The sequence below is a fragment of the Planococcus citri genome, chromosome 5 (assembly GCF_950023065.1).
Source record: "Planococcus citri chromosome 5, ihPlaCitr1.1, whole genome shotgun sequence".
Taxonomy (NCBI): domain Eukaryota; kingdom Metazoa; phylum Arthropoda; class Insecta; order Hemiptera; family Pseudococcidae; genus Planococcus; species Planococcus citri.
The window spans coordinates 43,607,988-43,627,804 of record NC_088681.1 but is presented as its reverse complement, the minus strand read 5'-3'; the positions used below and the strand labels follow the sequence as shown (position 1 = coordinate 43,627,804).

The 19,817-nt window shown below is 33.7% G+C and overlaps 4 protein-coding genes across 5 annotated transcripts in view; 1 reads left to right on the top strand and 3 right to left on the bottom strand.

Moving 5' to 3' along the window:
- Positions 1-1,889: 1,889 nt before the first annotated feature.
- Positions 1,890-5,260, bottom strand: LOC135847323 (uncharacterized). 2 transcript variants are annotated; one of them, XM_065366792.1, is made up of 5 exons: positions 4,491-5,260; positions 4,045-4,341; positions 3,830-3,967; positions 2,722-3,753; positions 1,890-2,628 (listed from the first exon to the last, which is right to left on the bottom strand). In XM_065366792.1, the coding sequence occupies exons 2-5, from the start codon at positions 4,295-4,297 to the stop codon at positions 2,600-2,602; spliced, it is 1,452 nt and encodes a 483-aa protein (XP_065222864.1). In that variant the 5' UTR covers positions 4,298-4,341; positions 4,491-5,260; the 3' UTR covers positions 1,890-2,599. The 2 variants fall into 2 exon arrangements, with proteins under 2 accessions (XP_065222864.1, XP_065222863.1); XM_065366791.1 differs by having other exon boundaries at positions 4,832-5,260.
- Positions 5,261-5,407: 147 nt separating this feature from the next.
- LOC135847321 (uncharacterized) lies at positions 5,408-8,089 on the bottom strand. The gene is made up of 3 exons (XM_065366789.1): positions 6,492-8,089; positions 5,994-6,405; positions 5,408-5,908 (listed from the first exon to the last, which is right to left on the bottom strand). The coding sequence occupies exons 1-3, from the start codon at positions 7,580-7,582 to the stop codon at positions 5,549-5,551; spliced, it is 1,863 nt and encodes a 620-aa protein (XP_065222861.1). The 5' UTR covers positions 7,583-8,089; the 3' UTR covers positions 5,408-5,548.
- A 3,691-nt stretch (positions 8,090-11,780) lies between these two features.
- Positions 11,781-15,893, bottom strand: Smox (Smad on X). Its single transcript, XM_065366793.1, has 8 exons — positions 15,298-15,893; positions 15,174-15,212; positions 14,862-15,025; positions 14,561-14,788; positions 14,338-14,487; positions 14,041-14,265; positions 13,827-13,971; positions 11,781-13,751 (listed from the first exon to the last, which is right to left on the bottom strand). Exons 1-8 carry the CDS (start codon positions 15,495-15,497, stop codon positions 13,628-13,630), a joined length of 1,275 nt encoding a protein of 424 aa, XP_065222865.1. The 5' UTR covers positions 15,498-15,893; the 3' UTR covers positions 11,781-13,627.
- A 136-nt stretch (positions 15,894-16,029) lies between these two features.
- Positions 16,030-19,817, top strand: part of loco (locomotion defects) — a 36,328-nt gene continuing 32,540 nt past the window's right edge. The window contains exons 1-3 of the mRNA XM_065366782.1: positions 16,030-17,114; positions 17,192-17,821; positions 17,894-18,253. Coding sequence (XP_065222854.1) covers positions 16,491-17,114; positions 17,192-17,821; positions 17,894-18,253 — 1,614 coding nt within the window. The 5' untranslated portion in view covers positions 16,030-16,490. The remainder of the gene's footprint in view (positions 17,115-17,191; positions 17,822-17,893; positions 18,254-19,817) is intronic.

Genomic DNA, 19,817 nt, shown 5'->3' with positions numbered 1-19,817 from the left:
GTTCAACCAGTACACCGTCTCTCTCTCCACCAGCACCGTAAGCGTCATGTTTGGCGCATGAGCAGAAGGTTTCCAGGATTCTGCATCCAAAATCTAGGCTTCACATTTTGTCATTTTTTCACCGTTGAATTATTCGTCCATTATATACGGTCGACGGACCGGACCAAAAAAATACCCACAAGACCGAGTGGACTGAACCGGACCGGACCTGGCATTAACATTTGTAGGGTAAAGTCACCAGTAGTTGACATGATCCAGTAGTTGACACATACGTCACAAAAATCGCCATTTTGATGTCCCAGTGTGATTATTGAAAACACTGATTGCACTAAAAATTAATTCATACCTCGCTTATTATTGGCCGTGAGTTAGGTGATGATTATTAGTCATACTTTTTGCGTTTTATCAACTTTTATTTTCACCATGAAAATTTTGCAAAGTGTTTTACAATTATTTTTCTATCAAACAATTTTGAACATTTTGAAATGGTTATTATACCATTTGAAAGCTAATGAGATACACTTTCTTTCTAACTACTTTTGATTGATTCATAATCACATTTTCATGCTCGATAAGCCAGGTGTCAATTACTGGGGTTTTTTGGACACTTTTTGAAATGATCGTAAAAATCTCAAAAATGCACTTACGAATGTGAAACACAAATCAAAATGTAAGGAAAACTGTGTTCTTTTAGATGTACTTACCAAAGTTTTCAAAAAAATATCAACTTGAGCTGTAGATTGTTTTTTATCAAAAAGTATCAAAAATCTGTTCAACTACTGGCGACTTTACCCTATATGAAAGACCCATATTAACATCGGACCCAAAAAATGATCCTTAATGTTTTCACTGGACCGAAACGGGTTTGAACCCTCTGGGCTATGATGAACATTTCTCACAAAATGAACCTAACAGTGATGAACTGATTATCCTTTCGTGAAAATTGAAAACTACTACAAACAGAACAGACCACGACCCAGACCGCTCAAAAACTTTACTGACCGGTATGTTATATTTCACCGCAGCTAAAGAAATAGGTACCTACTACTAGCTAGGCTAGCCAGCCAAAAGTCACCTACCTATACTTATGCTTATGCGAAAAGCTAAAAGCCAAGCCAAAAATTCAGCTTCATCTTTCGGCTTTACAACTTCCCACGTCTGTACCCTGTTTTTGAAGATTGAAATTTGAAAAAATTCATGAATTTCAAAGTTTACCCTGCCTTAGTGATATCAAGTCAACAAATAAACGAATAATCAAGTACTTAATATGTATTTCATGAAAAAAAAAAAAAAAAAAAAAACTGAAAAAATTCAAAAAAGATCAAAACAACCAAGTACGCAAGTACCATGACCATGAATGATCGAATCAATCAATCAATCAAACACATTTTTCAAATGCACTCCATCCACCTGTACTTGACAAAATAAGGTGTGGTCAAAAATGAAAAAAAAACGAACGCCATTCCAAAATACGGAGCGGGAGGGATGGAGGGTCAGGAATGTTTTTCAAATTTCAAAGTTCGGAGGAATTTTTCAAAAAATTGATTTTTTATAATTTCAAATTTTCGAAGCGTAAACATTTGAAGTCTCCAGTTTCGTCAAAAGTAATATTTCAACTCTTCATTGAGTCTCGCTTCGTCGCTTCATCTCTAAGAAACGACTGGGACCGTCATAGAACCACGAGAAACACACTACCGAATGTCAGCGTTGAATGACCTCCAATTATTTGTTAAATTCTTTTGATAACATAATTCAACCATCGTAGACTCGAGTCTCACGTACATTTTGCCTAATTGAATTAAACTGGACGAATAAAATTTTAATAAATCTTCGGTCGCCAACAATCTTGAACGAAAGTCGAAAAAAAAATGGAAAATCACGACGACGGATACATTATAAAAAATATTTTATTAAAAAGTTAATCTATGAACATTATGTATTTTAGCAGTCAGTGTATAGTTTTAAAAAATGTGTTAGTACAATCGAATAATAATTTACAACAAAAATATTAAAAGATAAAAAACGTACAAGATCTATGTTCTAGCTCTGTAAAATGATACAAATAATGTTGAACACATTAAAATTATTGTAAATATACTTAATGAATGAACTACATTCGTATAAACTTGTCGATAATAATGTTTATAAATACGGGTAAAACGTAAAAAAAAATTAATAAATTAAACAATTAAATAAAATGTTCTAAAAAAATGGAAAAAAAAAATGTTGTCAGAAAAAAAAACTTTTAAAAATCACAGCTATGAAAATTTGTGGAAAAAAAATAAATACGAGTAAAAATCGATACGTACGTCACGAGAGTAACTATTTTTTTCTGTTAGACAAAAATAATACTATACAATAAATAATGTAAAATTTGACGAAGCGAATATACATTTTCAAATATTTACAAATATAACAATAGGAAACATTTAGCAACAATTTACAGTAATAAAATACAAAAATACTTTGTCGTAATGTTCTTATTAATTATACCTTTTTTAAAACGTATTTAAAAATGATTTGTAAAAAAAGAGAGAGAGAGAGAGAAAGGCACGAAGTTTCTGTTCAATTATAAAAATGTTACACTGACTTATTGCTTTCAATGTTTTGATAAATTTAATGGAGCATCTGAAACGAAAAAAAGAGAAAAAACAATTACATTAATGAAAATTTCGGTATAAAAAAAAATATATATATTCGAGAATGGGATGAAAAACTTACCACTTCCATTTTCCGTAACTGAGTAACTTTGGAAAGATGAATGGGCAACGGGTACGTACGGTGAAAGGCTTATCGGTGGATACGATGGTACGTTGGCCGCCGGATAAACAGATTGCCTAGGAAGACTAGATACGGAAGGCATTGACCACACAGAAGGATCGGGATATGTCGAAGAGAAAGCGCTGTAATAAGGAGGATGATTGGATATCGGAGGCGAAGTGAGAAATGGTTGAGTAGAATGATATAAATACGTAGGCGGAATATACGAAGGAATGGGCTGAGGACAGTGTAAATTTTTAGGATACGGCGGTGAAAGGGAGGCAGATATTGGAGTAGAGCAATGACTGGGACGAGAGGGAGCGATTCGAATATCAGCGCTGGATGGCGATTCGGCGGTAAATGAGCTTTTCGATTCGGACGACGACTCGTTCGGAGACTTTAATAAATTGCGCAAAAAAGACGGCTCCTCGTCTCTCGACAGGATCGAAGTAATACTGTGATTATTTGCAGGTTTACTAGAAATGGCAGTGACCGATGCGTTAGCAACAGGACTCGAAACGCTCCCGGAAAATACGCTTACAGTGCTGGCCGAGGCGCTTGAAGCAACAGTTCGAGCTCGATGCTTCTTACTGGTGTTACCCATCTCTTCTAATGATACTTTTTCGAATTCTTTGAGAATTCGTTTGCGAGGCGATACGATGCCGGGATCTGTGCGACACGAACTGGTCGCGTTTTCGTAACTTCTACGCTCTGATAATTTTTGAATAATATCGATTAATTTTCTCCTTATATTCGAGCCGAATTTACGCGACGAACTATCCTCCTTGAACAATTCATCCGATTCGATTTTTATCACATCGTAAGGTCTTCGCCTTTTACGACGAATTGTTAACGATGAAAATCTCATTTTACGTTTACGGGCAACCCATGAGAATTCTAATCCACGGTTTACATTTTTTCTAGGTACCGTTTGCTTCCAGCAATGGTCTCGCTGCCACGGAGAGGACTGAATCGATGAATTATCATCAGAAACTGAAATCATTCCGCAAAATTATTACAATTCGTGTTTTATAACCGAGAATCGACGTAACGTTAAAGCTTCACTTACCACTTAATGAGGTAGAACTTTCTTGACGAGGAGTGCAATGGCCAGTTGGAGGCCAAAATGTGGAATTTTTTGACACTGGTATCCAGAACATCCTTTCTCCATTTTTATGATGCCAAAGTTCGAGAATAACTTTGCCATCTATGAACATGATCAACACATTAGGAATAATTCTCATTTGCACATCGATTTCACTCACAAATAGGTAGATTACCTACCTTTAAAAAACTTAAATCTCCCTGAATTAGGTCCATTCGGAGCGTAATCATTTTCAGAAGGTGTAGTAGTCGAAGGCGTTGTAGGTGGGCTCAATATACCATTCGAAGGCGAAGCGTCGTTAATTTCGGATTTTATTTCTGTCTTTATCTCGGTTTTTATTTCAGTAGCCGGTATAGATGCTCCGTTCACATCTTTCGCTTCCATAGTACCGACGCATGGTGCACTTACAACCTCTCTATCTTGTATACACATAGTTCGGCATCATGTTTAAATCAATTCCAATTCAAGGTTCGTATCTGCAAACAAAAACAAAATCAATTTCAGTAATATACTCAACTCATACTTCGAAATAACACCTCAAAACACTCGAACAACGACCCAATAGCGTACATTATAGCAAAAATTCGCAATCATATCCCATCCAAGACGAATGAAAATAACCTACCGATCTTACACGACAACGAAAACACATCATGATTTAGAACACATAAATCAATCAGAAATCCGTAATGGAACGTTTGTACATGGAAATCGCCTAAAACCTATGCGATTAGTAGCAATCGTTCGATTACAAGTTGATTTTTAACATGTAAATTCGAACCATCTGTTTAGCCACAACTACGTACGTATTCAAGTTACGAAGCATAAACACTTTAGGTATTACATTTCACTCAGATAAGACCAGCAATGAGATATGTTGGAATGTTTAATCGTTAACGATGCTATATTGTCGAGCTCTTTAAGTCGAAGATAGTGTTCGGATATTCGCAAATTTATTAATTTTACCACAAATACGCGTGCTTTCACTGATAAGAAGAAAGATCATAATGAAGCAGCTCCGATGAGCCGAATTAATCAATGAAATCGAGTTAAAACACCACGCAAACTGACTAGATTAATAATCAACTTGTCACCATCACTTATGTACTTTTAATGAAAAAAAATGAACAACCGATTAATTATTAATGAGAGGAGACAAATCATAGAAATCAAAATAAAATGAGAAACTTCAAACGAACCATCGAATTTCAAAACCTCCTAAACGCCAATTTTCATTTTCTGAGAAAACCGCAAAAAACTGTGATTTTTTTTGTCTGATACCTGGGAAGCTGATTTTTTTACATGTGGTAAAGTGGCAACACTGCTTTCAATGGACAGAAAATCGAAGCGTTTCTTACCATTCTTATAATATTTATCTGTGATTGTAATTGCAGTTAGCATGTTCTGGCACAAAACGATGTCGCTTAGTATGTTTTGGAGCAAAAAATTCCTTTAGTAGATTTTGAAAACAAATGGTTGTTCAACCATTTGTTTTCAAAACCTACTAAATGACGGTGTTTAGTATGTTTTGGTAATAAAAAAGAATCTCCGGCGGCTATATTTTTATCAGCTACGTATTCGATCGATGAATAACAGTAAATTATTCTCAATGCTAAGATCTAAATTAATTTTAAAAGTATATGATTAAAAATAATACGAAGTCGTTATTTTTAAAAACAAAATCTAGAATAAATCTTCATTTCGAGAGGTGATAGCTTCATCATTTTCTTCGTCTTCGTCATTTCCATCATCGAGGATGTTTTCATCGGCAAACAGTTTTTCATAGAACGGTGATCTAATTTTCAGCTTACTCATAAGCTTTCTGACGTCTTTAATCTTAGCCGCTGATGCTCGGTTTTTCTTTTCCACAATTGGAACGCGAGTAAGAAGATTCTTCGGAGTCTTTTTCTTCATTTCAGGTTTTTTAAACATTACGCTCGAGGTGGGAAGTCCTGAGTAGCTACTGCGGCTTCTTATCACGTACGGATCTTTCGAATCGTATGAAATTACCTTGACTTCGGATATCAGAAAACCTTTATTAGTCTGAGTGTGAACAGAAATATGAAAGAATTAGAACACAAAATTTTCGTTTTTGAAATTCAAGCAAGATGATATGAAAATAAATTACTTTTAAAATCTTCGACGTCGCGGTTTGATAATCTTTAATAGGAACGTCATCGGTGCCAACTATAACCAAATTGCCTTTATTGCGGATAATCGAATCGTATTCTTCTGGATTGATAATTGTATCCAATTTCTTCATGCCTTGTTCTATTAGTCCAAACGAGCGATCAGCAGGCATGTAGGAGTGACCCCTTACCGGAAAAAACCATTCAAACTCCAATTCATTTCGAAGACAGAAATCCATCAACGTAGTTACAGCCGAGTAATTTTTATTTTGCCCAGTACAAGAGTCACTGAAGAATCTGAGTTTATGGATATTTTGAGCTCGTAGAATCGGTAAGAGAGTAGTTGATAAGAAGTGAATCAGACACGATACAATTTCATTACTTCCACGACCGTATTCTGTTTCTAACCACCTGCACCAAAAGAACAAATTATCAACGCTTTTATCAATTTTATATTTATTCAAGTTTTTCTTTTCTTAAAATGAATTTGTTATTACCTGTAGAAGAACATGGTTGTTTTATCGAGAACAGATTCCTTTGGCTGTTTTTTTTTATGAATGATGATTCCAAAGGTGTGATAAGAGATCTGACGACTGTAAAATGCGTCGGAGATGGGTGTTTTGGGTAGTACTTGATTTGCCATAAGATCAAAGTTGATGGTTATCGTATCAGCCGGCAAAAGATTCAATTCCTTGAAAAATCGTTTCGAACGGATCCTGTGAAGGCCTCTTTCCAGTAGGATTTCTCTCCGGCTTCCATAATTGTATTCAGTACGATTAATTTCATCGGAATTCTTCAATAAATTCTTATACTGCTCGCATGTTGCACAACTATCTTTTCGAATACTACCGAAGCCAATATTGAAATTATAACGGAATACATCTCTGTAAAACGAATACTTGCAGTCTTTAAAATCAGGATACTTTTCCAAGAACATTTTGTGCATTTCAACAATGTTTAATTCACATGGTAAGTATACTCGTCCAACTGTATCATTTCGACCATAATGACGTTCTCGCACTTTGAATGATTTGATATGCTCGATCACAGCATCTTTTAAAGCTGTCAATTTTGGTTCGGAGCCACCTCGCTTCTCAACGCACTGATCACTTGGCAACATGAACGTCTCCGCAGCAAGGTCTAAAGTTGCTCGGCCAATACTTAGAATAGAGCAGAAAACAGTTTTACAGACTTTAATGCGGCCTGTGTCTGTCTGAATAGAGCATTCGATTGTGTAATTACGGGATCTTCGCACTCTATTCTCATCTTTCACTCTGGTGCGCGCAACGCTATTCAGAGAAATACACCTCTGTAAAAATTTCCTCCTTTCTGGAGCACTTTCGATCGATTGAAATTGCTTATGAAAATTGTAAATTAGATCGATATCGATGGTTCTCACCTTACAATGGTTACTTTCACTATCGTGCTTGCACTTTAAAATGCAACCATTGTTTCTTAATTCTCTTTTTGCCTTTTTAGCTTGATTTCGTTTCCACATTGCTGGATTACCTCGTCGTTTTCTCGAATGTTCTGTTGTGACTTGGGCAGATGCGCAATATTCATCATCTTCTTCTAAATTATTTTCCATAATTGTAACTTTTTAATAAACGTTTGAATTTTCAAAAAAAATGATTCACGAACTTACTCACCATGAAAACAATTCACTATTTTGCGGCAAAAGTTGGCGGAATATTTTGTAGATTTTTTAAATATATGTTGGCTTTGTGACTATAGCTACTCAATCTAATCAAAAAAATTATTAAAATTCGTTAAAATGTCTTTTTGATTCAGTTTCACTCAGAATTCTAGCAATTTTGATAGGATTTAGCAGGTTTTGAAAGAAAATATTGCTTTAGTAGGTTTTGGAAACAGAGAAAAACGGCGCTCAGTAGGTTTTGACACAAAATGGTATTTTAAACTCAGTTTTTCAATGGCTTTTTGTAGGTTTTGGTCAAAAATATGTTAACCAATGGTTTCAGGAGGTCGAAAACTATCATAATCAGTTCAAACCCCATTTTTCAAAATTGTGGTCTTTAGCAGGTAATGAAATTCGACGGTTCAAACTTCAAAGCTGCAAAGTTCAGAGAACTCAATCCGATTTTATGGAAGAGACGATCATCCATAAATGCATTTTACGACGTTAAACCGAAAGGACTGGAATTTTGTAGAGTTATGTTTTGGTTATGGTTATTGTTCTTTGGTAACCGTGTGATGGTGTGAGTAGGTTTGTCGAACCCAAAATTTGAAGGGGCACTACTTTTTCAAAAAACTTTGAAAATCCAAATTTCGATTTTTGAATTTACCTTTAATGGCTTTGTTGAATTTCTTTAACAATTTTCTTTTCGAAACCCTTTCAATTGAGAGGTGCGTCGTACATTCAAAAAGCAAATTTGAAATTTAAATTTCACGAGGACGACGACGATGATCAAAATGAAATTATCAATTTTAATTTTTAAAATTAAATTTAGACTTCATTACTTTTTTTGCAATTTAATTAAAGACATTTTCGAGGCTTTTTTAGTTTTTTAACAGCATAAAAATAAACATAGTCCACAAATTTCAAAGGAAACCCTAGCTAGGATAAAGGAAAACATCTTTTTTAGTTTTTTTTGATTATTCAGCTTTGGAGAACAATTAACATCAACAGAATGAATCTAATCTTACTCATAACTTCCCAAATCTACAAATTTCACTATGTTATTTCAGCCTCCTGCAAAATTTCATTTCATGAACTATGGTTGTTCTTTAAATGTACTTACCTACTCCTCAATTTATCAAACGATTTTGATCATACTAGATTCTTTGTGATTCTGTTATAATAATATATTACTCATGACTCATGAGCAATGTGAAAATCTGTCAGAAGGGTCAATTTTAAAAATTATGTCTTTCACCTCTCCCCCTACCGATGCTTTCATATTGACCAAAAATTGAAATTTTCCAATTGATTTGGGAACTATTCCTAAGTCTGTTGAATTGATTTTCCTGCACCAATTTTTTTTTTTACTTGAATAACTCTAGATACTCATTCCAGTAATTTCAGTTTTTAAAGGTAGCAAACGAGGGCAAAAGCTCGAAATAAACTCTCACATTTTAAGTGATTTCAATACTATTTTAAAGTTACCTATTTTAACATTTTTTTCATATTCTTTGGATTACTTTTATCAAAATTTCATCACAGTTTGATGATTTTCAGTAGGTACCTAATTTTTTTTTGAGTATTCTAACATCATTTTAGGTAACGCGTTTTTAGATACTTTTTCGAGAACTTCGGAAAAATTTCTATTTTACCAGACCTACCGTTATTTTTTTTTTTTTTTTTGGTTGTAATTTTCAGCAGTTTTATTCCTTTTTAGGACTTTTTTTTATAGTACATATTTAAAATGGTGCCTGACACATTTTCATGTTTCTTTTCAGCAAATACCTACCAAAATGTCATCGTTGTTTGATAATTTTCAATGATTTTCATGCTTTTTTCACAATATTTTCGAAGTATTTAACACTTTTTGGTGCATTTTTGACAAATTTTGCAGAATTTTTTTTTTAGTAGCCTAGTAGGTAATTTTAATAATTTTTTTGAATGGTTTCAACTTCATTCTGGCTCGCTTTAAGAACTTTTCATGCTTGTTTTTACTTTTTACATCATTTTAACAAGTTTTCGACCTTTTTTCGTGCATATTAATTATCCAACTTTGCTGAAAATGCCATTGATTTTTTTCGGTAATTTTAGAACACTTTTTTGTACACTTTTGCAAAATGTGGATGAAATTTTATGATTTTTTTTAGATATTTTTGGTGATTTTAATGTTTTTTTCTTTTGTTACATCATCTTCATTGATTTTCAACATTTTCTTATTATTAATTCCTTAATTTTGTTCAATTTTCGGCGATTTTAATGCATGTTTCATGTTTGATCGTTTTTACATCAGCTCATTTTCACAAATTTTTGGAAAATTTTACTTTATGTTTACATAAATATATTTTTTTTGATATGTATTATTTAGCAATTCTATTGCTTTTTTATACGTTTTTACATCACATTAACAGGTTTTCTACACTTTTGGCAAATGTTACTACTTTTTCAACATTGTTTGATAATTTTCAGTAATTTTAGTGCTTTCTTTGAAATCGTTACATCATTTGGTTTGGGTAACTTTTGTCAAAATCTCAGCAACTCTTAGTAATTTTCAGCGATTTATTGTCCTAGATTTTTGCCAACTTTTTCTCAATTTTCATACTTTTTAGGTATTTTTACAAATAATTTTATTGCTTTTTGTGTTTTTATATTATTTTTACACGTCTTTGACGCTTTTTTGAGTAGGTACCAACCTATTTTTTTTGAGAATTTAATCATTATTGTAAATCTCACTTTTTTTCCTTTTTCAGTTACTTTGATGGGCGATTTTTAGTCTTTTTTGATCGTTTTAAATGTTTTCAATATTCATTTAATTGATTATTTTTCTGTAATTTTCATTGATTTTAATTTTTTTTTTTTTTTGAGAAATTTTACATAATTTCAACAGGATTTCTTGATTTTTAAAAATAACTTACCCACAGTAATCTTATTGTTTTTATGTTGTTTTTTTTACATCAATTTGAAAACACAGTACCTACCTACTTACCTACTTATATTTTTTTGGAAAATAGCTACAAGCTGGATTTCCATAATTTTTTTTTGGCAATTTTCAGATATCTTGATGCTTTGTTTGAGTGTTTTTACATAATTTTAATGGGTTATGACACTTTTTTGCGCATTTCGGGTAACATTTCAGTTCCATTTCGCAGGAAATCAAATAAAGCATTCGAAAATGAAAAATTCTAGGCACAGAAATAAAATATGTATTTAAAAAAGGACGTACGTGTGAAAATAATTATCGAGAATAGACATCGAAGAGAACTGTAACTTCAGGGAAGGAATTTTGTGATATACGAGGTACTTGGATGAAAGACAAAATATCGACGGAACATAAGAGTAGGCAGCTAAGGTCATTGACACGAGCAGAGGCCAACGTTCATGTTGAACGCATGAGACAGATTAATGTGAAATGAAAACTACGAAATGATGAGCAAAATGAATTTAATTTTTGAAGAAAAGAAGCTTGAATGCCGTAAGGACATATTTGAATTTTGTTTGAGACAGCTGAGAGAGATTTTGACCACACCAACAATGTGTCCAATTACATCTGAGAAATGCATGATTTAGAGGATGAAGGTAGATGAGTATAGAAGTAAATCAATTTCCCAGTGCTCGATAATGCACATTTCACCATTTGATATTTCTTTCAAAATCAAATATTTCTTCAAGATATGTAGCTTTTCCCTTTACAATAACTTCTTATTCAACTTTCAAGTACAATTGTGCCATTCGAATTCGTATTGAGCTTCTAAACGATCATTAAATTTCCAAAGGTGAATACTGAAGTCTTCAAAAATACAATAATTGATAATAGGAGGCCAATGAAATTCATTTTCTCTTAATTTATGGCATATATGTATATTTTTTACCGAAAACTCTCACATTTTGTAAGTTTTGCACATTTATACCTATTGTTCGAAATGACCTACAAAACTTCCACTTTTTAATAGGTAAACCACCAGAACAGCCGAATAAAAAGAAGCGTACCCGAAAAAAAAATGAAACCGTGACAAAAAATCGTAATAATTTACGAATAAACCATTCCCATTAAACATTTCTACAGTCGAATGAAAAAAAACCTTCATTTTAAACGATCCAACAATCGAGCGAACTGATAAGCACCACATCGTTGAATAAAATAAACAGAAAAATTCATGAAAAATGTTAATACAATAATTCTTTCAAATCAACTGATAACAATATCACTTCGAATATTATACACATTTAACTCGTCCTTTTCATAATGACAGCTACTTAAAAACTATCAAAATGTACTGCTGAAGTACCGAAGTAAAAATACTTCAAGCACGAAAATTTTAGAATACTCGTTTCTACTTTTGCAATAATGCATATATTATGCATAATTACATACGAGCAGGGTCTTACAAAAGAGAGAAACAAAAGAGGAGAAGAAAGAAAGAGAAAATTAAACTTAACTGCCATTATTACACGATTATGTTATTCGTTTCATTTCATCTCATTAAATTACGGTTAATATTACTTTTAAAAACATGTACTTAATGCTAAACATTGCGAAAAAATAACAATAAATCGTAAAAAACTACTAAACTTATTAAAAAATAAACTTGTACATTTTCAGAATTAAAACAAAAAAAAAGTATATATATTAAAATTAGAGTATAACATATACACCAATGGTGGAAACAAGTTGTACTTAAAGACATAATCCTTTGAAAGTATTTCTTTTTTGTTTTTTTTGAAATGTCAAAAATATTCCTTCAGATTAGAAACTACGATCTCTTTCCAAAAGAATTAATAATAACGCCATTACAAGTAAATAAAACACTACTTTTGAATTTTTCAAAATTACTTTCGAAAGTAACATTTACGATGATGATTAAGATACCGAAAGTAAAATTTATAAAAATACTTAATACGATAACTTGGTAATAAAAATAATTATAAAATTATAAAATACAAATAATCTGAATGCATGTTTCGTTTTAAAGTAAGAACTAATTGTTCGACAAATGTTTTCAATTGTAACAGAATTTCATTCCGATTAAAATAAAGAAATTATTTCAAATATTAGAAAAGAGAAGGGAAAAATGGGGTCAAAATTTGATCAAAAACATTTTGTTATATTATAAGAAACGCCTATAAATTATACTCTTAGTATTACAAATATTTTTTGAAAAAATTCAAATTATTTGAATGAAGAAAATTAAGAAAAAGAAAAAACAATGACAAGAAGAAAAAAAAAACAAAAACAAAAATAACACATTAAAATTAGATTTAATCAACGTTCAACATGTAAGGTAACTGTTATTATTTACCATAAAACCGTAAATCGAATAAAAAAAAATTCATCGTAAGAGTTTTAAAGCTTCATACCTACACATAGCTTTATAATACTACCTATATAAAACAAAAAGAGAGAAAAGAGAAAAAAGGGGGTATCTGAGAGCTAAAATTAAAACAAAAAATACACAAAAAAAATCATTATCGATTATAACAAACTTTTAAGAAAAAAATGTTACGAAAAAAGAAGAAAACACATATAAAAAATAAATCATATAAAAATAACTTCGAATCATCGAATCATGATTCGATGAGCAGAACTACTTTAGCACGCTATTCCAAAAATGAAAGAAAAAAGAAGAGTAACATTTGAAAAATTTAAAACAATTTATCACGTTACGGTCACTTAAGGCAATCCATTGGCAAATATACAAAAAACTACCCATTTTGATTCAAAATTCAAAAACGAAAGGGGAAAAAAACTTCGTACAAAATTATCGCAGCTCTTCTACAAAAAACCATATCCGTACTTATCACTAAAAAGCTAACAATCCTGAATCATGTTAAAAGGTAAAACTTGTCATGAGTAAGTAACAAGTTGAAAGTTTATTTTTAAAAAATAATTTGTACATTATTTCGAAGAATTAAAAATAGGTTTAGTTTATCAATTTTTCGATTGCTTATTTCCGACAACTTATATAAAAAAAAAAGAAAAAAAAATGCTTCGGAAAAAATTTACGACATCGAGCTACAAGGTAGACGAGGAGAACCCATTTGGGTTAGAACTCTGTCTAACCATTGTAGTGGTCCATTTAAATGCAATTCGATCCAACACGGTGTCGATGTAACCGTTTGTCTCCTAAAAATGATATAAACGATTTGAGCATCGGAAATATCCAGAGGAGACGAGTTTAAAAAATGAGAAATTATTTACCTGTATTCAGCACCCCATCCTTTCACAAATGACATCCTGATTGTACACATTCTAGTTAATTGGTAAACCGCTTCAAATCCTTGACTAACGGATTGAGACAAAAGCGCCGCGAATTCTTGATTATTAAATATTTTTAAATTGCAACCTGAGTAAAACACATACGATTATTACGCTGAAAACATACACTTCGACGATGGGAGATAAATTGACGTACCTGGAGGTATTTTACAAACGGTAGCAGGGTGCCAACCATATCGTTGATTACAATTAGGCGACTGAACGAAAATACTTGAGTCACTGAGGCATTCGGCAAATACTTCACCGCCGATGTAATATAATCTGACTCCTTTACCAATGTGCCTTCTTATCTGTTCCACTACAGCGTGTCGGTTAACATTTGAAAGTAAACCGAGGCAAAATCTTTCTGAGTTACTGGGATCTGAAACAAATCATAATACAATAATGAAAAATATACGAAACAAATAATTAATAAATACCGAGTTTCACTCACCGGTAAATCCATCCACTGATATAGACGGTTGTGATGCATGAAACGTTTCACCAACTCTAGTATTCATTTCGTAGTAACTGATACTGCACCAAAATACAGGTTCGCAGTACATAACAGGCTGTGCATCGCTGGCTGGGCTTGGACTTAAACCTAAAATAACGAGGAATATTTTACACATCTGATGTAGAAATTTTCCGCCAATATGATCATCTAAAGTTCGTACTAAGGTTATCGTTATTATCTCCGTCTTCTGACATGTACCCCGGAGGAGTAGTAGGTGAATCCATTGACGTATACGGTGAAACGGCGACAAGAGTATTTGGAGGCGGTTGTGATGCTGGAGCCGAGATGTTTTCGGCTGCTGGGATATCGGCTTGGTGAGGCTGGATATCGCACAACATAGACGCTTCGTCAATGGCCTGGGTTCGAGGAACCAAGATAGGAGGTAAATCTGTAAACCATGAAAATGCATGAATTACGTTGTCCTTTACGTATAATGGAACGGTTTACGGCAAGATATTTACTCGAATTGGAACCCAGCTTGTAATGATATGGGTTGATACAAACTGAATCACGTTTCAATGAGAAACCAAAGTTACAGTTGTCAGATGACTGTAAGTCAGTATAGGACTGCAAATGAGGCCAACGCCAAATTCGACAGGCAACCAAGTGAGGCAAGTTTTTTGATCTGAAGTAGGAAAAATTGCAAAATTTATACAAGCTTTGAAAACACAACGATGAAAAATGTTTAATCATTATTGATATCATTTTCGGGGGAAAAAGGGCACCGTTCGATATCTAAAGCGAAAATATAAATAAACCAATGATAAACGTACCGAACTCCTTGTATGTTATCTGCCTTATCGTTACAAGCACTAAAACAGAAATATTTTCTAATGAAAATCCCAATTCATCGTGAAACACATACGCAATTACACACATTGATAATCAAGTACTCACTTAGGTATAGTAACACACTTGGTGTTAGGGTCCTGGTTAGCTAATGCTTTCAACAGTTCATCCGTAGCGTTACCTTTCTTCAATCTTCGCACCAAATTTTTAATGTATTTATCGCAATATTTATCTTCGCCTTCAATTTTTTTCCATCCTATCAATTTTTTAATTATTGTAGGATGTGAAAACGGTAAAAAAGACGACATTCTTCAACTATAATTAAAATGAAAGTTCATTTTCAAAAGTAGGTTGTTAAACGAACGAAACAATAAAACTACAGCGAACTATTCGAGTATCGGCAATTATCAAATTATTAATGAACACTCGGAAGTGGAATTTTTTCAAAAATGTACTATTTACACCGCGATACGATCAACAATACACACAATTTTTTTAATAATCTCAAATCATCGACTTTTCCGATTAATTCTATTTAATTTATTCTTTGTACAAAATTGCGAACTTCGCAGATACAGATTAAATACAAAGAAAATATACTTTCGACGGGAAAAAATTTTGCAGCATGTCGGAAATATTTGTAGTTCAAAGCTCAACCGCTAGAGTCGCTAAGAATATTTTCAATCCGATTCTCGTAATTTAGCGATAAATCGGGTAATTTGATGCATTATTTTGCATGAGATTGAGAAAACAATTGAAATTAATCACATTTTCATTTAAAACAATCGAGTAATTAAAAAAAAACGACAAATTTTCTTCAACACAAAAACGATTTCCCTCATCGTAATTCGTAATCAAAACATCTGAATAATTTTGACTGTGGAACATTGTAAACAATTTAAACATACGTGAACATACTCACCACTACAAATACACTTGTTTGAAAATAAACGCCAAGAGTGGGAAATGTTGTTTTTAAAATGCAATCATTTTTTTTGCATTCCATTCTGCATTTCTAAATACTTTAGTTTCTAAAATAAAGTAACGATATTTTAATATTATTATCAATTAATTAATTTCGCGTTAGTTATGTAATCGTTGAAGTATTTCGAATCAGTGGAATGTAACGTGTCATTACGATGTGAGTGATTTTCATTGCTAACGATTTTCCAATCTAGTGTTTTAAAATTCGAATAGAAAGTTCACGGTTTAGTTTTCAAGCAACTCGGAAAAACACCTGAAAATACTTCACCGAACACCGAATCATGAAAGCTGGATGCGGAAGGCGATTCGAGTGAAAAATGCAGCCTAGCAGAAGAAGGAAAAAACGACCTAATTATGGTATTCGTACCGTCGAAGTATGCAGAGGTAAAAATGGCTTCGGTTTCACCATATCTGGACAGCAACCTTGTATTTTGAGCTGTATCGTACCAAACAGTCCGGCCGAACAAGCTGGACTGCGACCAGGCGACTATTTGGTCGCTGTATGCGGACAAAATGTGAGTAAAGTTCCTCACGACGATGTAGTCCAACTAATCGGTAACTGCCACGGAATATTGAAACTACAAATAGCCGAGAACTATTACTCGGACAGTTCGGAAGAAGATTTTGTCACGACAGCTCGCCAGAAACCAAAATACCCTGCCAAGTATAAATCAAACGGACATAATACTCATCCCATGTTGACTAATAAATCTCATAAATTCGGTAACAACTCGGCCGATGGATTGTTTAATGATAGACCAGATACACGATTTGCTAATGAAAACGAATCATCGAACAAAAAGGCTGATTCGATTCCACCCTACAGTGATGTGGAAAATGCAGATATGCTGGTCGAGGCGAACACCATATACCAATGTTTGGTCGGGTATTTAGGAACGATAGAAATGCCAAAGATATTAACGCCCGTTTCTCGCCAACAGGTACGTTGATCGAGCATCAAGTCTCTTTACTGAAATACATATTATTCTCTTTAACCAAAATATTCGTTTCTCCGCAGATCATTCGTAGCTGTATAAAAAGACTTCGAGCTGAAAAACGAAACCATACTCCAGTCATGATGACCGTATTTCCGTGCAGTCTACGTCTTAAAAACGACACCGGCACGACGATAGCTGTCTATCCTGGCGGTAGAGTGACATTTTGCAGCGCCAGCAACGAACAAAATCGTAAATATTTCGGTATAGTAACCACATCGGTGAGCGAAGAGCCATCCAATAGTTGTCACGTCTTCGCAACCGTAAGCTCGGCTCACGACGAACATTCCAAAATCGCATTCAAGTTTAACGTGAATTGCGGCTCCGACTGCAGCCATTTCCCTGCCACTAGTGACCCTATAGTCAACGCTATTCGTAAATATTACGAAAATCCGAATCGTAACGATGTCGAAGAACCTTTAGTAGCTAATTCTCCGCAACCCAGTAACGATAGCAGCGTCACGACTAGCAATAGCGATTCCGGTATTGGATTCAGAGATGAGAGTGGCCATCAATCCGATCGAATTCTAGTGGTCGATATTCAGAACCAAAGATTACATATACAAGCTGTAGGACAACCTGATCCCCAATATATCGATTGCTACGCCGATAAGTCAGACAGTAGGAATAGCACACGAGCCAATTCTACCACGGTAACTATACATTTTTATGTTTTAACCAATATTCCTCGTAACTCGATCTAATACTCTGTATTCGTTCCACAGTCTGCTATAACTGCAAATGAGAGTCTAAGAGAAGCATACAACGTTGGCTCTCGCGAAAGTATATTTAACTGGAATACGAAATCAATGTACGCTTCCGGATCTTCCGGACGATTCTTACACAAAAGCTGCGATAACGGATTATCAGAGTTGGGTATCTCATCGGCGGCTGAAGCTTCCCTCGAACGTAGACTGAGTCCGAAAGTGTTCACGAATATGTCCGACGTGGTGCCAGTATCTCAAAGCATGGAAGACCTGAAAACGCAAAGCGAACTCTACGAAGATCTCGAGCCAGTCGATAATTTCATGAAAAAGCACAGTCTGCAAGATTTGACCGTATTTTCATCCGAATGCGAAGTTCAAGTAAGTCACTAATTCATAAAGCTGTCGAATTATACTAGCCCGGACGGCGAACTCTGCAACAAAATCCGGTTATAAATACGTCGCTCGCTGGTATAAATATCGCACAACAATTACACGCAGAAGGGGCGAGAAAATTCAAATGTTTTTTTTTTCACTTCTCTAAATCAACAACGAAACTGAAATTTTTGCAATCGAAAAAAAAAATAGATTACCGAAGCACTTAGCTTTTTTTTCTTCAATTACCATTACCAGACATAGAAAATACCGTTCTGTCTGATTGGTTCGCATGTACATTATAATTTCCGGGAATTATTTTATTGTCTTTAATTGCAACATACTGTCAACTTAGCAGCAGACAATTACGAGCGGCGAAAAACTCGATATCGACCGAAAAAAAAATTATATAGGTATAAAATCCGACACTCAGTTTTTAATTAGATAAAAATAGCGCGCCAACTCGTTTCGAAAATTTTTCAACCGGTTCAAACCGATATTATTTTCCGACTAATAATTCTACTAGCGAGTTAAATTTAACCGAGACATTTTTTGTATTCGCTATTCGGCACAAGATCGTTACATGATAATTAAACGTATGTAGTATGCGTACAGTACGCCCACGTTGAGAAAATTATACCAATTTTTACTCGTATTCCGCCAGTTTTTTTTTTTTTTTACTCAATAATCATAGAATTGCTGGTTTTAGTGGCGTGTGCGTAGTTCAATTTGTGTGTTTCCTTTTTCTTCACATATTGCGCTTTTTTTTTCTTCGTGGATTAGTGTCATGTCGAAATGGTCGCGAGTTTTCGAACGTTATGTTAGTGTCGGAAGTCAACGATTTGATTTTTTACGCTTTCTGCGGTATCGTCAAGCTAAAGGTATCTATTTTCTTGAGTTTTTTTTTTTTTTTTAATGTTGGAGGATATTTTTAAAGCTTGGTGTGTGGTTAGGTTTTATCGAAACGTACATCTCGAAAACGTAAATCATCCGACTCATCATCCTTCCTTCTATTAAAATATTCGGGACATATTTTGATTAAGTTGATTTTTTAGGTCATCCTCATTTGAAATCATTCTCATTTGTTTGAATCGAACTCAATTTGCACAGTTTACGAACTTATTTGTGTGTAATGATGACTGGTTAATTTGACTCGTTTCTTTTAGATTTTCAATAATGTTGAATTTTTTCCATATCATCGAATTCGTAACGTTTCTTATTTTCTGTACAATTTTTTCCAATTTCTCGAGCACTTCAAATCTCAACTATGCAGATGCACAAAGTATGAGAGAGGGAGGGGAGTGTCTCAAAACTTTTTTAACGTCACGAGGGGTAAATTCGTCGAAACTGCCAGAAAGTCTTTCCCCGAAAAATTACCCAAAAGTATCGCTTTTCCCCATAATTGCCAAAAAGTCTTGCCTTTCCTCCAAAAAGTTGAAAAAGTATAGCTTTTCTACACACAAAATTCCGAAAAATGACAATTTTTTTGCGAAACAGTTGTCAAAGTCTTGCCTTCTGCCAAAAAGGGCAGAAAATGACGCCTTTTGCCAAAACTGTCTGAAAGTCTATT